At 35.3% G+C, this 17,281-nt stretch overlaps 1 protein-coding gene across 2 annotated transcripts in view; it reads left to right on the top strand.

Moving 5' to 3' along the window:
- The window catches only part of VAMP9 (vesicle associated membrane protein 9), a 33,324-nt gene that overhangs the window by 6,859 nt on the left and 9,184 nt on the right, over positions 1-17,281 (top strand). For both annotated transcript variants that reach the window (XM_023637852.2, XM_070263616.1), the window contains exons 3-5: positions 1,910-2,006; positions 3,636-3,737; positions 11,466-11,624. In XM_023637852.2, the coding sequence (XP_023493620.1) occupies positions 1,910-2,006; positions 3,636-3,737; positions 11,466-11,624 (358 nt within the window). The remainder of the gene's footprint in view (positions 1-1,909; positions 2,007-3,635; positions 3,738-11,465; positions 11,625-17,281) is intronic.

The raw sequence follows: 17,281 nt of genomic DNA, 5'->3' as shown, positions 1-17,281 counted from the left end.
GTTTAGTTTTCACTTATTAGCCAGAACCATTTCCAAAAAAAGACACTTTCTTCATCTACTATTTGCTTACCTATATTGTACACTCTAATTTGAATCTTTTGAGCTTCAGGGATTTACTCTTTTGAATCCCTGAACTCCAGACTTATATATCCAACTGCTTATTCCACATCTCTGTTGGATGTCTGATAGGCATCTCAAACTTGTGTCCAAAACCAAGCCGCCTCCTGCAGTCTTCCATATACCCCCTTTCCAGTTCCTCAGGCCTAAAACCTTTATGATCCTTGACTTTTGTCTCTTTTACATTCAAATCCAACTCATCAGAAAATCCCATTGCCTTTACTGTACAAAATATATCCAGAATCTGACCACCTTCACCACTGCCATAGGAACCACGCCACCATCATTTCTTGCCTGAGTTACTCTATATAAAATTAGATTCATTTGTTTTATTTTGTTTTTTATTTTTAAGGATTGCTCTCTGAAAATTTGGTTTAATAACATTTTATAATTATGCAAAACACTTATAGGATTCCAAAGTCAAATCTACAGAAACTGAGAAGTCTAATTTTCATTCCTTTACTCTCCACATTACTCTCTCTCCCCCATATGTAACCATTTTGAATAAGTTTTTAGTTTATAATTTTCTTTTTCTTTTCTTCTTTTTCTATAAGAGGTGCATACATATATTTGTATCTCCCTTATGGTAGCATATGAGAATAATAGACAAATGGTATTTCACCATACACACTTTTCTCCACGTTGCTTTTGTCAGTTAACAGTGTATCCTGGACACCAGGTATTCAGGGTTTTTAACATTTAAAGATGGTTTCTGAATGTTACTAACTAATAACATACTAAGCATAAATTTAAAATATCTCTCCTTTCACATCCAGTATCAATTTCTTTCAAATCACATATATAACTTTTAGAGAGATGATAGACTTAGCAACTCTTTTTTCAGCAAAGACTCCTCTCAATTTAGAAATAAAAATATTTTCCAACCAGAGATTTTGTGTATCATCAATTAAAAATATTTGTAGCATATTGTATTCCTGATATGACATGACAGATTTATGTTGAAAAGGCACATACTTTAAATTTTCTACCTCCGGGATTATCTTTTCCACCTCTTTCTGAGTTTCCTCATTCTCATGTATATCCAATATAGCATGTGACCAGGTCTATTACCTGTTAACCATGTGGATATAGAGTGTTCAAAATAACTAGATTAAAGCCCAGGCACCAGGCAACTATTTTTGTTGCCACATTCCTAAATTTTTTGGATTGTTGGGCAGTATAGATGCAGGCACTTTCCAAGAGTCTTCCAGCTTCCTAATATGTGACTCCGAGAAGGCACAAAAGGTGTAGAAATTGGCGTGGTCAGGATAAGGCACGCTTTTGCATACTGTAGGGGAGTTTAATTCCCCTCCCCAACTCATCCTGCTCCCCAGAATATTTGGTTTTGGCAGTTTACAACTTTTAAATCTAATGTATCATAATAGAAAGCCAAGAAGTGCCAACATTAAATATGTCTACCTAAGAATATAGGGATAGTGAAAATCAGTGCACACAGCGTTTTCTATTTGGTCAGAATCTTGATTCTGTCTTGGAATGTGAGTGAATTCTATCAAAGCCATTTCAAATATATCTGTATTAGGTTATTATCATTTCCTCTTTATTGTGATTTATTGATGCAATTTTAAATACATATTCAAATTTTATAGAATTTCTATTTACTACAAATTACTTTAATTTTTCAAATATATGAAAGGTTTTCTGATCTGATTATAAAAAGTTATCTCTATAGCTTTTATCCTATTAATGAGAGCTTGAAAACGAAATTCAATTCTCTGCGTAGGTACTTGATTTCTTCAATATTATCATGTAAATGAATGTATTCTTTTCAAAGCTTCGTCTACCATACTCTCTTTATTGATGGAATCACTTACCTATGTGCCTCAGACAATGCCCTGGATACTGTAACACCATCTGCATTTCTCAAAAATGTAAGTAATTTGTTATATTGCTTTAAGGACTTTTTCAGTTTCTGAAATTTTGAGGTCTCTGTTTTATAGTTTATTAGTAATAACAAATAACCAAAAGCAGATCACTCATCTGGCTATAAAGCAGAGCCATTAATGACCTTCAGAGATTTCTTACCCTCGTCCCTTGTGTGTCTCCTGCTTCCACACTTCCCCCAAATCGAAAGCAAGGTCTGCAAAGATGACCCACTCAGATCTATTAGAGTTTCTCTTTATGTTTATTTTGTTCTTTAAAAATAAGAATGAAATTAAGCTTTGCTAATATTTAATATGCTTTTTCAATAGCATATACATTTAATTTACAAATAATTATATACAAGACACTTCTGGTAGAAAATTTGAATCAATTGTAAGAGTTAGATGAAAAGAAGTATTTTTTTTAATCAAGACATACTATCTTTAAGGAAAGTTTTACCAGAAAATTGCCAGCAAATACAAAAGATGGTAAATAGAGTACTTATGTGTATGTACTAAGGTGGAGACATGAGATTTTATAAATTTCTTAGAGGGTAACGAACCTTCTCAACAGATATCACCTGTTGCTGACTATCACCCAGACTGAGCTCCAGCCAGAATAAGGACACTTGGTGAAAGGCAGTCTCAGAAACAGACTAGGGCTAAACCATTATGCTGGTAACTTTATGGTCCAGATAGTATGTTTGTCTCTTGTTTTCAAAAGTAAATAATACTAGTCTTCAATTTTATTCATAAATATGTAATTCAGAATACATACTCTAAGAAAAATTATTAATGGGAAAATCAGCTATACCATAGTTACTAATAGTTTTTCTCCAGTCACATTCGTGTATCATGCATATATTTTATTCGTTGAGTGTACCAACTTGCTTTAACACAGCTCAAACTGTAACCATACATAGAATCAAGGATTAGAAGACCTAATATTGTAATTCACTCTAGAGTTATGCCTAGACAATTGTGAGACTCTAGATGGTAAACCCTGTTAGCCATCTAACTGACTGTACTATAAATTTTTTCTCTCTGCCATTATGACAAAACGTCCCAACTCTACCACCTTTCCAAAACCAGATGACACAAAATTGATAACCACATAATTTTTACCACTACTTCTGGAGAGTAGAACATTAAGGACAGACAATTGTCAGAATTCCTTCTTGAGACTCAAGTATCCTATAACAACCCTATAGGGGTTGAAAGATGGACTCATGACATTTACTTGGGATTGTTTTGTTATCATTGGATGGATTTTGAGGGTAGGGGCAGGAGGGGAAAGTGAAAAGCACTTATTTAGAAAATATCACGGACTCCCATCTTTCCTTGTCTGCCAGACATAAACATCTGCTCTTCCCCTCAAGTCCTCAGCTATGTCAAGATAGTACCCGCAGTCTCAGTGTGAGGTTGTGATCTTCACTGCAGCAGTGGAGACAGGGCAAGCACAGTTCTCATAAGTACTGCATCTTTAAATAGGAAGGACAGCCTGCCACCAAAAATCTAGACATGTTCTGGTTTCTTTATTTCAGGTTTCTGCCCGATTCTGCTTAAATAAACATTTACCCTGTAATTCTCCAGTTGAAATTACCTATATAGTTTAAATATTTCCATTAATTTCCCCAGGTTAGTGATACTTTTCTGAGAAATCCTTTGCTGTCAGAAGAATATTTTTCTCCTTCAAATGCAGTTGCTGCAGATTTTCAACAAGTATTAGGAAAGTATATGGTATGTAACCTCCAACTGTATTCCTAAATATCGTCAGTATTACAGCTGACAAATCAGTGAGGAATTATGAGTTAAGAGCTGTAAAGATGAAGGCGAACTGAGAACTTCTCTCTGTATAATGATAAGGAATGATGTCCATGGTATACTGATAAGTGGAGAAAGCAAAATAAAGTAAGTATGTTATACTATTATTTATTTACCATTCTTATATGCAACCATTTAAGAAAGAGGGAATAAACACAAATATATGTATTTGTTTGCCTACAGTTAAAAAAAAAAAGGAGGAGGAGCAAGGGAAAGATAAACCAAAAACATTTCAGTGGTTGCCTATGTGGGGATGGGGAACAGGAATAGAAACTAGACCTCTCTGAAGGAAACTTGTTTTGCAAATTTGACTTTGGAAGCATGTAAATATTTTACAAAATTATAAAATGCTATTAAGGGGCCAGCCCCATGGCTGAGTGGTTGGGTTCTCGCGCTCTGCTTCAGCAGCCCAGGGTTTCCTGGTTTGGGTCCTGGGCGACGATACTGCGCTGCTCATTTGGCCATGCTGGGGCAGCATCCTGCATGCCACAGCTGGAAGAACCCACAACTAAAAATACACAACTATGGACCGGTGGGCTTTGGGAGAAAAAGGAAAAATAAAATCTTTAAAAAAAAAAAAATGCTGGGGCTGGCCCCGTGGCTGAGTGGTTAAGTTCGCGCGCTCCACTGCAGGCGGCCCAGTGTTTCATTGGTTCGAATCCGGGGCACAGACATGGCACTGCTCATCAAACCACGCTGAGGCAGCGTCCCACATGCCACAACTAGAAGGACCCACAACGAAGAATATACAACTATGTACCGGGGGGCTTTGGGGAGAAAAAGGAAAAAAATAAAATCTTTAAAAAAAAAAATGCCGGGGCTGGCCCAGTGGCACAGTGGTTAAGTGTGCAGTTCCGCTTCTCCACAGCCCGGGGTTTGCCAGTTCGGATCCCGGGTGCAGACATGGCACCGCTTGGCAAAAGCCATGCTGTGGTAGGCATCCCAGATATAAAGTGGAGGAAGATGGGCACGGATGTGAGCTCAGGGCCAGTCTTCCTCAGCAAAAAGAGGAGGATTGGCAGCAGTTAGCTCAGGGCTAATCTTCCACACACAAAAAAATAAAATAAAAATAAAAATAAATACTATTAAATTAGATATTTAAAAAGTAATCCCTACTAAGTGAAATAAGACAGTCACAAGAGGACAAATACTGTGTGATTCCATTTATATGAGGTACCTAGAGTAGTCAGATTTATAAAGACAGAAAGTAGAATGCTGGTTGCCAGAACCTGGGGGTGGCGAAGGGAGGAGGAGCACTTACTGCTTAATGGACACAGAGTTTCAGTTTGGAAAATGAAAAAAGTTCTGGAGAAGGATAGTGGTGATAGTTGCACAACAATATGAATATACTTAATGCTACTGAACTATACAGTTAAAAATTGTTAAAATTATAAATTTTATGTATATTTTACCATAATAAAAAAAATTTCATTTTAAAAAATTCTAAAACTTAAAAGCAAAAATAAAAAGAACCTGTGTCTTGAGTTGATGCCTTAAAGCACAGTGAAAATTTGTTTCAAGTGACTTTAAAACACAGTAATTTTATTGTATATTCCTAGTGACATTATACCTTAATGGAAAGAGAACTAAAAATAAATTTTAAAATATTTTCATGTGTCAACATTATTAGTAATAACATTGGTGTTGGTATTCTGAAATTGGCTTATGTAGATATAGATATATTACTTTGAGTAATCAAGTTAATGTTGTTAGGAATCAAGATTTTCAACAAAAAGTTACAAATATAAAGTCAAAGAATTAAGTAAAACCTTATAATCTTACATTTTGACTGAAAGTTAAATAATGAAAAATATTTCATTGAAAATATATTTCATGATATATTTTCTCTTAAGAAAAAAAAAGTTATCTCCTAGCCTATCCACTGAAAAACCCTAGAAACGATGACCAACCCAGTAGCAGTGTGCCCCCTCAGGGTCGAGATTATAGTTTCTAAATACCATTTTACACTAAAAAGAACCGGGCCTGATTCTGCATATGGAGCAGGAAACATAAATCAGAAACATTTTGTCATACAAGAAACAAGGAAGCTTTCAAAGTCTACTGTGCTCATGTCAAAAGACTTGAGGAGCCTTGAAAAGGCTGCCACTGGCCAGTGATGGAATAATTTGAACAATAAAAAAATAACTGCAGTGGACTGTGACACACCAAATATGTTAAACTCCATGAGTTCCTAGATACTGCAAGAGGGGGAAAATGCCTCACCCATCAACTTTGGAAGATACTAAGGACCCACCGCATCACTCTGAAAACAAATAAATAAAAGAAAAGGGTCAAGCATTCATTCTGACTTTCTTATATGAACTGTACCTCAAAGGAACCAAATAGTTGGTGGGAAAAGGGGTTTTTGGTGGGGTTTTTTGGTCTTTATAGAAATATTCCAGCTAATAAATGAAGAAGAAGTGATAAAATATCACTATTTTGCAATCCCTAATGAAATAATGAGTCTAGGCAGTCATCACCAATGATAAAAAATTAGGTGAAAAGCTATGAGAAATTTCATAATGGATGAAACAGGCTCAAAACCCCTAAACTCATTGATTATTCCTAAAATCACAATAAGGGAGACAGTCAGTCAGCAGTTATGTGTTTCCTGATGTCACATGATGAGTAGTATCAGCACACATCTGAAGTAAGCTTGCCGAAAACATCAAACCTGCGTGTGACTGAGCCTCTAGCTCTAATGCCCAGTTTACAGGAAATAGATCAATGACCATGTTAAATGATTCCACACCAATGCAATCAGCAAAATCCAGAATGTGAGAAACCCTACAAGACAAATGACCCAGTTTCCTCAACAAATAAATTGCAAGGGGGAAAAAGCTAAGAACCCATAGATTAAAAAAGACAACACGTATCAACTAAATGCAACGTGTGGACTTTGGATCCTGAATCGACAAAGCAAATGTCAAAAAAACTATGTTTTTGATAAATTTATACACAAACTGGATGTTTGATGCTAATAAGGAGTTTTTTAGATGTAATAATCATGTTGTGGATTTGTTTTTTAAAAAATAAGGTCATATCTGGGGCTGGCCCGGTGGCGCAGCGGTTAAGTTTACACATTCAGCTTCTCAGCGGCCCCAGGGTTTGCCAGTTTGGATGCCGGGTGTGGACATCGCACCACTTGGCAACAGCCATGCTGTGGTAGGCGTCCCACGTATAAAATAGAGGAAGATGGGCACGGATGTTAGCTCAGGGCCAGTCTTCCTCAGCAAAAAAGAGCTTAGCTCAGGGCTAATCTTCCTCAAAAAAAATAAATAAATAAGGTCATATCTTTTAGAGATACACACTGAAGCTTTACAGATTAAAATAATAGACTGTCTGGGATTTGCTTTAAAACAATACTTTTGGGGAAGGGGCAGTCAGTTGGTATGGAGGAAACAAGATTGGTATGTGTTGATAATTGCTGAGACTAGGTGACGGGTACATAGGGTTGATTACACTGTTCATTCTGCTTTTGTATGTGTTTGAACTTCTCCATAATAAAATATTTTAAGTATACCTGTATTCGTTTTCTATTTGTGTAACAATTTACCACAAGTCAGCGGCCTAAAACAGCACACATTTATTATCTCACAGTTCCCAAGGGTGAGGAATCGAGAGTCACAGCTTAAGTGGGTTCTCTCAGGGTCTCTCAAGGCTGCAGGGAGTGTGGCAGCCAGGCTGTGTCCTGCTCTGGAGGCTCCGAGGACAATCGCTTCCCGGCTCACTCAGGTTGCTGCAGGATTCACCTGCTTCTGGCGGCGCCAGGGATGCAGCTGTTTGGGGTTAGCTGGAGGCCACCCCGCCCGCACGTCCTCGAGACTGATAGCGGTTCTTTGCCACATGGGCGTCCTCAGCGTGGCTGCTTGTTTCTTCAAGGCCCCAGAGGAATATTTCTCACTCTAATCTGCTGAAATTTGTATAATGTGACAATCACAGGAGTGACATCCCATCACCTTTGCTTCTGTTAGTTAGAAGCAAGTCACACTTAAGGGCAGGGCGTTTTACCAGGATGTGGCTCATTGGGGATCATCCTATTGTGTGTCCTCCACCATGCCTGACAAAATAACTACGGATAGATGTTTTTATATTAAATGCAGACATTTTCTTATGAAAAATTCTGCATATATCAACACAGCCAAAATATATTAACATAGCTCCCTGAAAACTAGTTATAGTGCGAAAATATGCACATTTTAAGCAGTTAACACATCTAACATCAAAGAAATTTCTGTTTAACATTTATAAACTAACCTGGTAAGCTTTCAATCTGTAGAAAATTTTATAAAAGTTGTTGAATTTCTTCTACTATAATTAACAAAATGAAAAAAGTAGTTTAGAGAGATTTCAAAAAATATATATAAATGTACCAAATGTCATTGAATGGACTATGAATACATTATCTTCACAAAGCTCAGATAATTTTCTTACATTAAAAAAGATTAAGCATTTTAAAAAGAAGAGAAAGGAACAAAAAGAACAATCAAAGATTAACCATCCATCTGAACTTGATGACATCTGCAGACACGTGATTTCCACATAAGGTCACAGCCACAGGCATCCAGAGCTAGGATCTGAACATATCTTTTCAGGGGGACAGAATTCAACTAGCAACCTCCTCTTTTCTACATTTATCTAGTGAGCTCCTCCCAGAACATCAGTTGTAAGTTGCATGGTCCAGTAACCAGCAAGATCAGAATTCTGCTTAAGGTGGATTTGATCATTCACCAAAGAACAGGCTTTTTTTGTTTGTTTGTTTGTTTTGAGGAAGATTAGCCCTGAGCTAACTACTGCCAATCCTCCTCTTTTTGCTGAGGAATCTTGGCCCTGAGCTAACATCGTGCCCATCTTCCTCTACTTTATATGTGGGATGCCTACCACAGCAGGGCGTGCCAAGCGGTGCCATGTCTGCACCCGGGATCCGAACCTGCGAACCCCAGACCGCCGAGAAGCAGAACGTGCGAACTTAACCACTGTGCCACCGGGCCAGCCTCAGAACAGGGGTTTTTAATATCATTTTTCATTTAAAAGGTAATGCTCATTAATGAAATGAGATAATACAAAAATGTATAAAATGAAATATGAATATCTCCTATAATTTCAATCAAAACCCCCTGAGATGAGCGCTCTTAACAGTTTGGTATGTAACCTTCCAGAATTATTTGTGTATATATATATATACTAATATATATATATACACAAATATGTACATACATACAAATATGTACATACAAATATGTGTACATACACATTTATATATGCATATATATGTTTGTAATATATATAAGTTTATACATACTTTTTAAATTCACAAGATGGAACCGTTAATGCAATGATTAAAGGCTTAATCTCTGGAGCTTCTTGAGCCTGAATCCTTGTTTTGCCTCTTGCTGTGCAACATTGGGCAACTTATTAACTTCTCTCAGTCTCAGTTTTCTTATTTAGAAAATAAAAGATGATGAGTACTACTTTGGTGGTTTGGGAATTAAATGAGTTAATACATGTGAAGTGCTTAAAACAGTGTCTGGCACATACTGAGCATTCAATAAGTTATTTCATATTGTTCTGCAGCTGCAGCTTCATTTTTTAATATAGCACTATATCTTAGAGATTATTTTTTGTTAATATGGATAGAGTGGAAGACAAAAATGGGAAAAAGAACAAGAGCAATGAATAGAAAACAGTAACAAATATGGTAGATATTAATCCAACTATATCAATAATTACTTTAAAATTTAATGGTCTAAATACACCAAATAAAAGACAGAGACTGGGGGCCAGCCTGACGGCATAGTGGTTAAGTTCACACACTCTGCTTCAGTGGCCTGAGGTTCACCAGTTCAGATCCTGGGCACAGACCTACACACTGCTCATCGAGCTATGCTGTGGTGGCATCCCACATACAATGTAGAGGAAGAATGGCACAAATGTTAGCTCAGGGCCAATCTTCCTCACCAAAAAAAAAGAGAGAGAGAGAGATTGTCAGATTGGGCTAAAAAAAAAAAACTGTCAAGAGAATGAGAAGACAAGCCAGAGAATGAGAGAAAATATTTGCAAAATGTATATCTAATAAAGGACTTTTATCCAAAATATACAAAGAACTCTTAAAACTGAACTATAAGAAAATAAACAACACAATAAAAAAAGGGCCAAAAATCTGAATAGATACCTCACCAAAAAAAATACATATGGCAAATAAACATATGAGAATTTGCTCAACATATATGTCATCAAGGAATCACAAATTAAAGCAACAATGAGAAACCCCTGCATACCTATTAGAATGGCCAAAATTCAAAACACTGACAACACCAAATGCTGAGAAGCATGTGGAGAGCAGTAGGAATTCTTATTCACTGCTGGTGGGAATGCAAAATGGTGCAGCCACTTTGGAAGACAGTTTGACGGTTTCTTACAAAACTAAACATACCCTTACCATACAATCCAGCAGTCGCACTCCTTCGTATTTACCCAAAGGAGCTGAAAACACGTCCACACAAAAACCTACATACAGACGTTATAGCAGCTTTAGTCATAACTGCCAAAGCATGGGAGCAACCAAGATGTCTTTCCATAGGTGAATGGTAAATAAACGGTGGTACATCCAAACAATGGACTATTATTCAGCACTAAAAACAAGTGAGGTATCAGCCTAAGAAAAGACGTGGAGGATCCTTAAATGCATATTACTAAGGGAAAGAAGCCAATCTGAAAAGGCTATATACCGTATGATTCCAACTATATGATATTCGGGAAAAGGCAAAGCTACAGAGACAGTAAAAAGAGCAATTATTGGGCCTGGCCTGGTAGGTGGCCAAGTGGTTAAGTTTCTGCGTGCTCCGCTTCAGTGACTGGGGTTTGCAGGTTCAGATCCTGGGCACAGACCTACTCCACTCACCAGCCACGCTGTGGAGGTGTCCCACATACAAACAAACAGAGGACGACTGGCACAGATGTTAGCTCAGGGCTAATCTTCCTCAAGCAAAAAAAGAGGAGCATTGGCAGCAGCTGTTAGCTCAGGGTGAATCTTCCTCAGCAAGAAAAAAAAAAAGACCAGTTGTTGCCAGGGCTTAGGGAGAAGGGAGGCATGAATAGGTGGAGCCCAGTGAAACTGTTCTGTATTATACTCTAATGGTCGATACATGTCATCATACATTTGTCCAAACTCACTGAATGTACAATACCAACAGTGAACCCTAATGTAAACTATGGACTTTGGGTGAATAATGATGCATCAGTGTAGGGTCATCCATTGTAGCAAATGTACCACTCTAGTGTGGGATGCTGATAGTGATGGAGGCTGTGCATGTGGGGGGATAAGGTTTATGTGGGAACTCTGTCCTTTCCACTTAATTTTACTGTGAACCTAAAACTTGTCTTTTAAAAGAGTCTATATAAATAAATAGACAATTTTTATTTTAAAAGAACACTTCGACTGCTGATTGAATACATTGATATCTCCCTCTGCCACCCCCCCTTTTTTTTTTTGCAAGATGAAGATGGCACAATCTGAGGCTTAGTGGATTCTTTATACTGAAATACAAATGAGATGTGCCCTTGACACTCTTGTTCTAATTTGTACAACATATTTTAATAGATTTCATTTCTAGAAAATAAAACTTGTATTGTATTTCTATACAGGTAAAATACAATAAAAACCAAGATAACAGCTCTATATCCACCCTGAGGAGTCAAGTAACTGATGTAAAAAATGCTATGACCCAAAATATTGATAAAATTTTGGAGAGCGAAGAAAGATCAAATATCTTCCCTGACAGTACAGATGATCTTCAAACAGCTGTAAGTGATGCACACCTGTCTCGGTACCCACACAGTGCACTAAGCCACAGGATCACTGCCCTTGAGACAGAGTGCCAAAAGCAAGAACATACCCAGGGATACTGTGAGATAATCCTGTCACCAGACTATGGCTTTATCGAAAAATTATTGGAATGCAACTAAAATATTAAAAGAGAAATTAGAAAACAATCCAAATTTAAAACTTATTAAAAAGTAGGAGGTAGTCATTTGAATAACAGAAAGATTTCTTACATTAAGAAATACACAGGTTATTCAACACATAAATTGCAAGGGGAAAAAAAGGGACAACTTAGCCAAAAATAGACTTAGAAGGTGTATCAATTGCAATGTGTGATCCTTATTTGGATTTTGATTCAAACAAGCTATAAAAATGAAAATTTACAACTTCGTGAGACAATTAGATATTTGAAGTCTGGCAGGATATTAGATGGCATTAAGAAATGTTATTAATTTTTAGGTGTGATGATGGTATTGTGGTTATGTTTTGAAAAGAGTCATGACTTATTAAAGATAAATACTAAAATATTTATGAATGAAATTATATAATGTCTGAGATTTCCTTTAGAATAGTTCAGGATTAAGGGAGTAGAATGGGGTATAAATGAAACGAAATTGGACATAAATTGATGGTGGTTAAAAGTGGATGTGGAGTGGACAGGGCTTCGTTATACTATTCTCTCAACTTTTATTTATGTTCAAAATTCTCTGTAAGAAAATAGTGTTAAAACAATCACTAAAGGTTGAATAGTTCCCTTAGAGCATTTTAAATTTTCTTTTTACAGATCTTTTCTGGAAACACAGCCACCATATAAAGCAAAGTACACACATTCTTCGTACTCACCAAGTTCTATTGATTCCACCTCCTAAATCTTTTTTTGGTTTTAGCCTTACTTTTTCACTTTTAAAAATAATTTATTAAGATTTTATTTACATAAAATAATATTCACCCAATTTAAGTATAGAGTTTGATGAATTGTCGTAATTGTGTACAACTGTGTAACCAAAATCAAGTTATAGAATAGTTCTTTCTTCCTAAAATCTTCCTCATGCCCTTTGCAGTTGACTCCCCCCCTACCCCTGACCCCAGCCAACTACTGCTCTGCTTTCTGTCACTACAGTGCTGCCTTTTCTAGAATTTCATATAAATAGAATTATACAGTACATAGTCCTTTGTGTTTGACTTCTTTCACTTAGCTTAATAGTTTTATATTAATTCATGTTGTCGTGTGTTAATATTTTATTCCTTTTTTTTTTAAAAGATTTTATTTTTTTCCTTTTTCTCCCCAAAGCCCTCCAGTACATAGTTGTATATTCTTCGTTGTGGGTCCTTCTAGTTGTGGCAGGTGGGATGCCACCTCAGCATGGTTTGATGAGCAGTGCCATGTCCGCGCCCAGGATTTGAACCAATGAAACAATGGGCTGCCTGCAGCAGAGCGCACAAACTTAACCACTCAGCCACGGGGTCAGCCCCTATTTTATCCCTTTTTATTGCTGAATAGTATTCCACAGAATGGCTAAATCTCTTTTAAATCCACCTTCTGCCCATCCCAACGTCACTCACAGTCTCACTCCAAGTTCTGTTATCTTTTGTCTAACTATGGTAATCTCCAGATTTACTTTTTCTACCTCTTTTTAGTTCTACTCCACTCCAGCCATCCTCCACACTGACACTACAGTATTCTTTTAAAATGCAAGCATGAGCATTATCCATAGCCTTCTTAAAACCCTCCAGTCCATGCAGGGTAGAGTCCAACCTCCCTAACATAATGAGCTTTGTTCTGACTATATTTCCAGTTGTATCACCCAGCGGGCACAGTCTTGCAGTTTACAAATCTCAAAAAATACCAAACTATTGTATTTCTCCAAAATACACATTGCATTATTTCCCATCTTTACACATACTGTTCCCTCTCTTTGTCCTTGTCCCGGAAAACTTCTATTCATCCATCAAAACACAACTCAAGTATCATCTTCTCATTGCCCAGGCTGAGTTTATCACTCTCTCATCTCTGCTCCTTTTATTTATTGATACATTCAATTAATATCTCTTGAGGATCTACTGTCTGCCAGGCTCTATATGAGGCACTAAGAACATAATGATAAATGTGATAACCACAAGCCCAGCAAACAAGCACTCAATGTTAGTTAAATTAAATACTATTTATTTGAACAAAGCAATCCTTTACATTTTTTTATAGCAAGACAAAGATAAGGTTACATCAGTTCATATAATCTACAAAGGAGAATTAAGAAAGTAAATCATTATCTAGGATTGAAGTTGTACTTTGTGAGAATTTATAACACAAGAATTCAGATAATACTGTCCAAGCCAGTTAGATTCATTCAATATTCATTAATAAACATTCCTTGAGATCTTATTGTATACAAGATATGCTGGTCATCTTCAGGAATAAAAGAATAAAATAAGATACCTGCCACAGCTTAATCTACTGCAGGAGACAGATTTGTATAAACCTTATTGCAATATAAAGTAGGGTTCAGTGTTATAAGAGATGGCTAAAGCATTACAGCCAAGCAGTGGAGAAGTGCTAGTATCTACATTCTTACAAAGCATTTTGAAATTGGGGTCACAAAATCCCACAGTCAATATTACCTCATTCTGTTATATTAGGAAGCATGGATGATATTTAAATACTATGTGCCTCAGAGGACATAGTTAGGAATCCTGAGAAAAGTAAACTATTTTATTACGAAATATTTATTTCAAGCATACGCAAAACTTTTGAGAATAATATATTTAATACTCTTGTAATCATCAGCGTGCTTTATCTGACCTTAATATTTTGCCGCACTTGATTTGGGCCTTTGTTTTTTAAAGAAATAAAATTATAATTAAAGTCCCCTGTGTACTTTTTCCAAGCCCATTCCACTCGCTCACCAGAAGAACTGCCACTGTGAACTTGATATGAATCATTTGCACGTTTTATTCCTCTGCTCTGTATGTATAGTTATGTATCTATCTGTATTATTGGTTTGCATTTTTTACCTTTATATTTATGACATTATAATGTACATATCCTTCTGAAACCTGAGTTTTCAGTTCAACATTATGTTTTTGAAATGGATTTATTTTGATACACTTAGCTCTAATTTATCAATTTAACTTCTGAAAGTATATCATTACTACTTAAAAAAACACAATGTACTTATCCTTTCTCCTTTTGATAAACACTAATGTTTATTTTTCTTTTATGAACTTTTCTTTATTATGAACAGTACTACACTAAGTACCCTTGTACATTTCTCTTGGTACACTTTTGCAAAAATGTTTCTAAGACGTGGTCTATAGAGTTTTTTGATCATACATAGTTATTCGTAAAATATTCTTGAGAATGCATTTAAATGTATGTATAAATTATATATATTCTTCTACAATAATGTTATATATTATTAAAAATTACTTATAAATCATGAATACATTAATTCATAAATCATAAATACATATAATTATAAATTATTTAAATATAAATTATATATTCTTCTATAATAATGTTATATATTATAAAACAGACAAAAATAGAAATTAAAAGAATGAGATAATGATGAATAAAATGTTAATTTATTTTCTTAGGAAGATGAAAACTATTTCCCTCTCATTAAGAAAAATATTAATAATATAATGTATTTTAACGATAGTAATGTGATTAAAAGTCAGATCTGATTACAAATCACTATTTTTTTATGTCCAAATATGACAGATGGAGTACTTAAACTAGAAGCAGATATATCCTCTTTGCCATTTTCCTGTTGTTTATGTTTGCTTTATTAGTCTAATTTTTAAGCCACTGTCTACTTTTTAGTTCATTTAAAAGTGAATAATATTACCCATAAATTCACTTACCCAGATGCATGTAAATTGCAATACACTACAAACAAATGGATAAAGGAGTATGCAGGGGTCAACTCTTCATCGCTGTGGAATTTCCACTCTACCCCCAAAACACCTTAACTTTAATGATGTACTATTTTACATACACATCAAGGAAGAGGTGAGTGCCTAGCCACATGTTAAACATTAATACATTTTCATTTCCTTCATTTCTTTCTTATTTTTTAGATTAAAATAAACAATTAGAGGTTCTAATATTACTTTCTTGCTCTCCACTGGATCATCTTATGCAACCCCCTGGGGTGCTTGATCCCATTTTTGGACTCTCACACTACAATATATACCTAGAAATGGAATTGTTGGATCTTAAAATATGTGTATCTTAAAATTAACCAATTATTGCAAAGTTGCTCTCCAAAGTGTTGTGCCAGTTTATACGTCCATCAACAGTATATGAGAGTTCCTGTTGCTTTGCATTCTAGCCAATACTTGGGTTTACAAGATTATAATTTTTAACAATCTGGTGGGGGAAAGAAAATAATTATTGTTTTAATTTGCATTTCCCTAATTTTGAATGACAGTGAGCAATTTTTATGTCTGTTAACCATTTGAGTTTCTTCTTTGAATTGCTTGTTGATATCCTTTGCCCATTTTGCTAATGGAGTCTTTTTTAATAATTTGTAGGCTATATAAAAAATACTAATTTATAACTATTAAGATGAACAATGACTATACCTACAATTCCTCATCCTAAAACTTAGTTGTGTAAAGTCTAAACATGTTCTCCCAGTATGTGGATTGACTTTTAGCCTGTGTATAGTATCTTTTTTAGGACAGAAGTCTTTAACTTTCATGTATGAGGTAGGAATCAAATTTTATTATTTTCTGTATAAATAACCAGCTGTCAAAACACCATTTATTGAATAGCTCAGCCTTTCCCATTTGGTTGTAATGCCAACCTTGTCATATATAATGTTTGCATTTTATATATGTGAACGGTTTTGATTCTTTTGATTTTTATATATTCTATTCTACTGATCTATTTCTATATCCTTGGGCCAATACTACACTGTTTTAGTTTTGTAGTTTTATAACAAGTCTTAATATCTTGTAGGGCAAGTTCGTCTACTTTCAACTTTTTGAAAATTGTAGAATTGGCAAGGCTTGCTTCTTTCTCTCTCAGTGAATTTTAGAATCTACATCTTCTCAAGTTCTACACACATAAAAAAACTGTTGGGATGTTAGTTGGAATTACATGAATATGGGGAGAATTGACATCTTTAAAACGTTATTTTCCCATCTCTGAACATGGTATTTCTCTTCCTTTTTCTAGGTCTCTCAGTATCTTTCAACAGAGCTTTATAATTTTGCCCATATAGGTCTTGTACACCTTTTGTGAGATTTAACTCATGATATCTTACCATTTTTGCTGTTAGTGTAAATGATATTTTTAAACTGTATTTTCAAAAGAATTTTTAGGTTAATAGGATGACAATCAATTTTTGCGTACTGATTTTGCATCCCAAATCTTGCTGAAATCTTTTATGGTAATATTGTTTGTCTATGGATTTCTTTGAATTTTCTACATAGGAATTCTATCATATACAAATAATGACTGGATTTTTTTCATCCTTTACATTTCTTTTATTTGTTTGTTTATTTTGCTTGTCTTTACAACATTAGTTAGAACCTCCAGTAAAATATTGAATAGAAGTAGTAATGTCTGAAATACTTGTTTTGTTCTTGATTGAAAATGAATACGTCTAATGCTTCCCAATTAAGTATT

This window comes from Equus caballus, chromosome 3, assembly GCF_041296265.1.
Source record: "Equus caballus isolate H_3958 breed thoroughbred chromosome 3, TB-T2T, whole genome shotgun sequence".
NCBI lineage: Eukaryota > Metazoa > Chordata > Mammalia > Perissodactyla > Equidae > Equus > Equus caballus.
The sequence above is the reverse complement of the archived record's forward strand: the minus strand, read 5'-3'. Positions and strand labels throughout refer to the sequence as shown.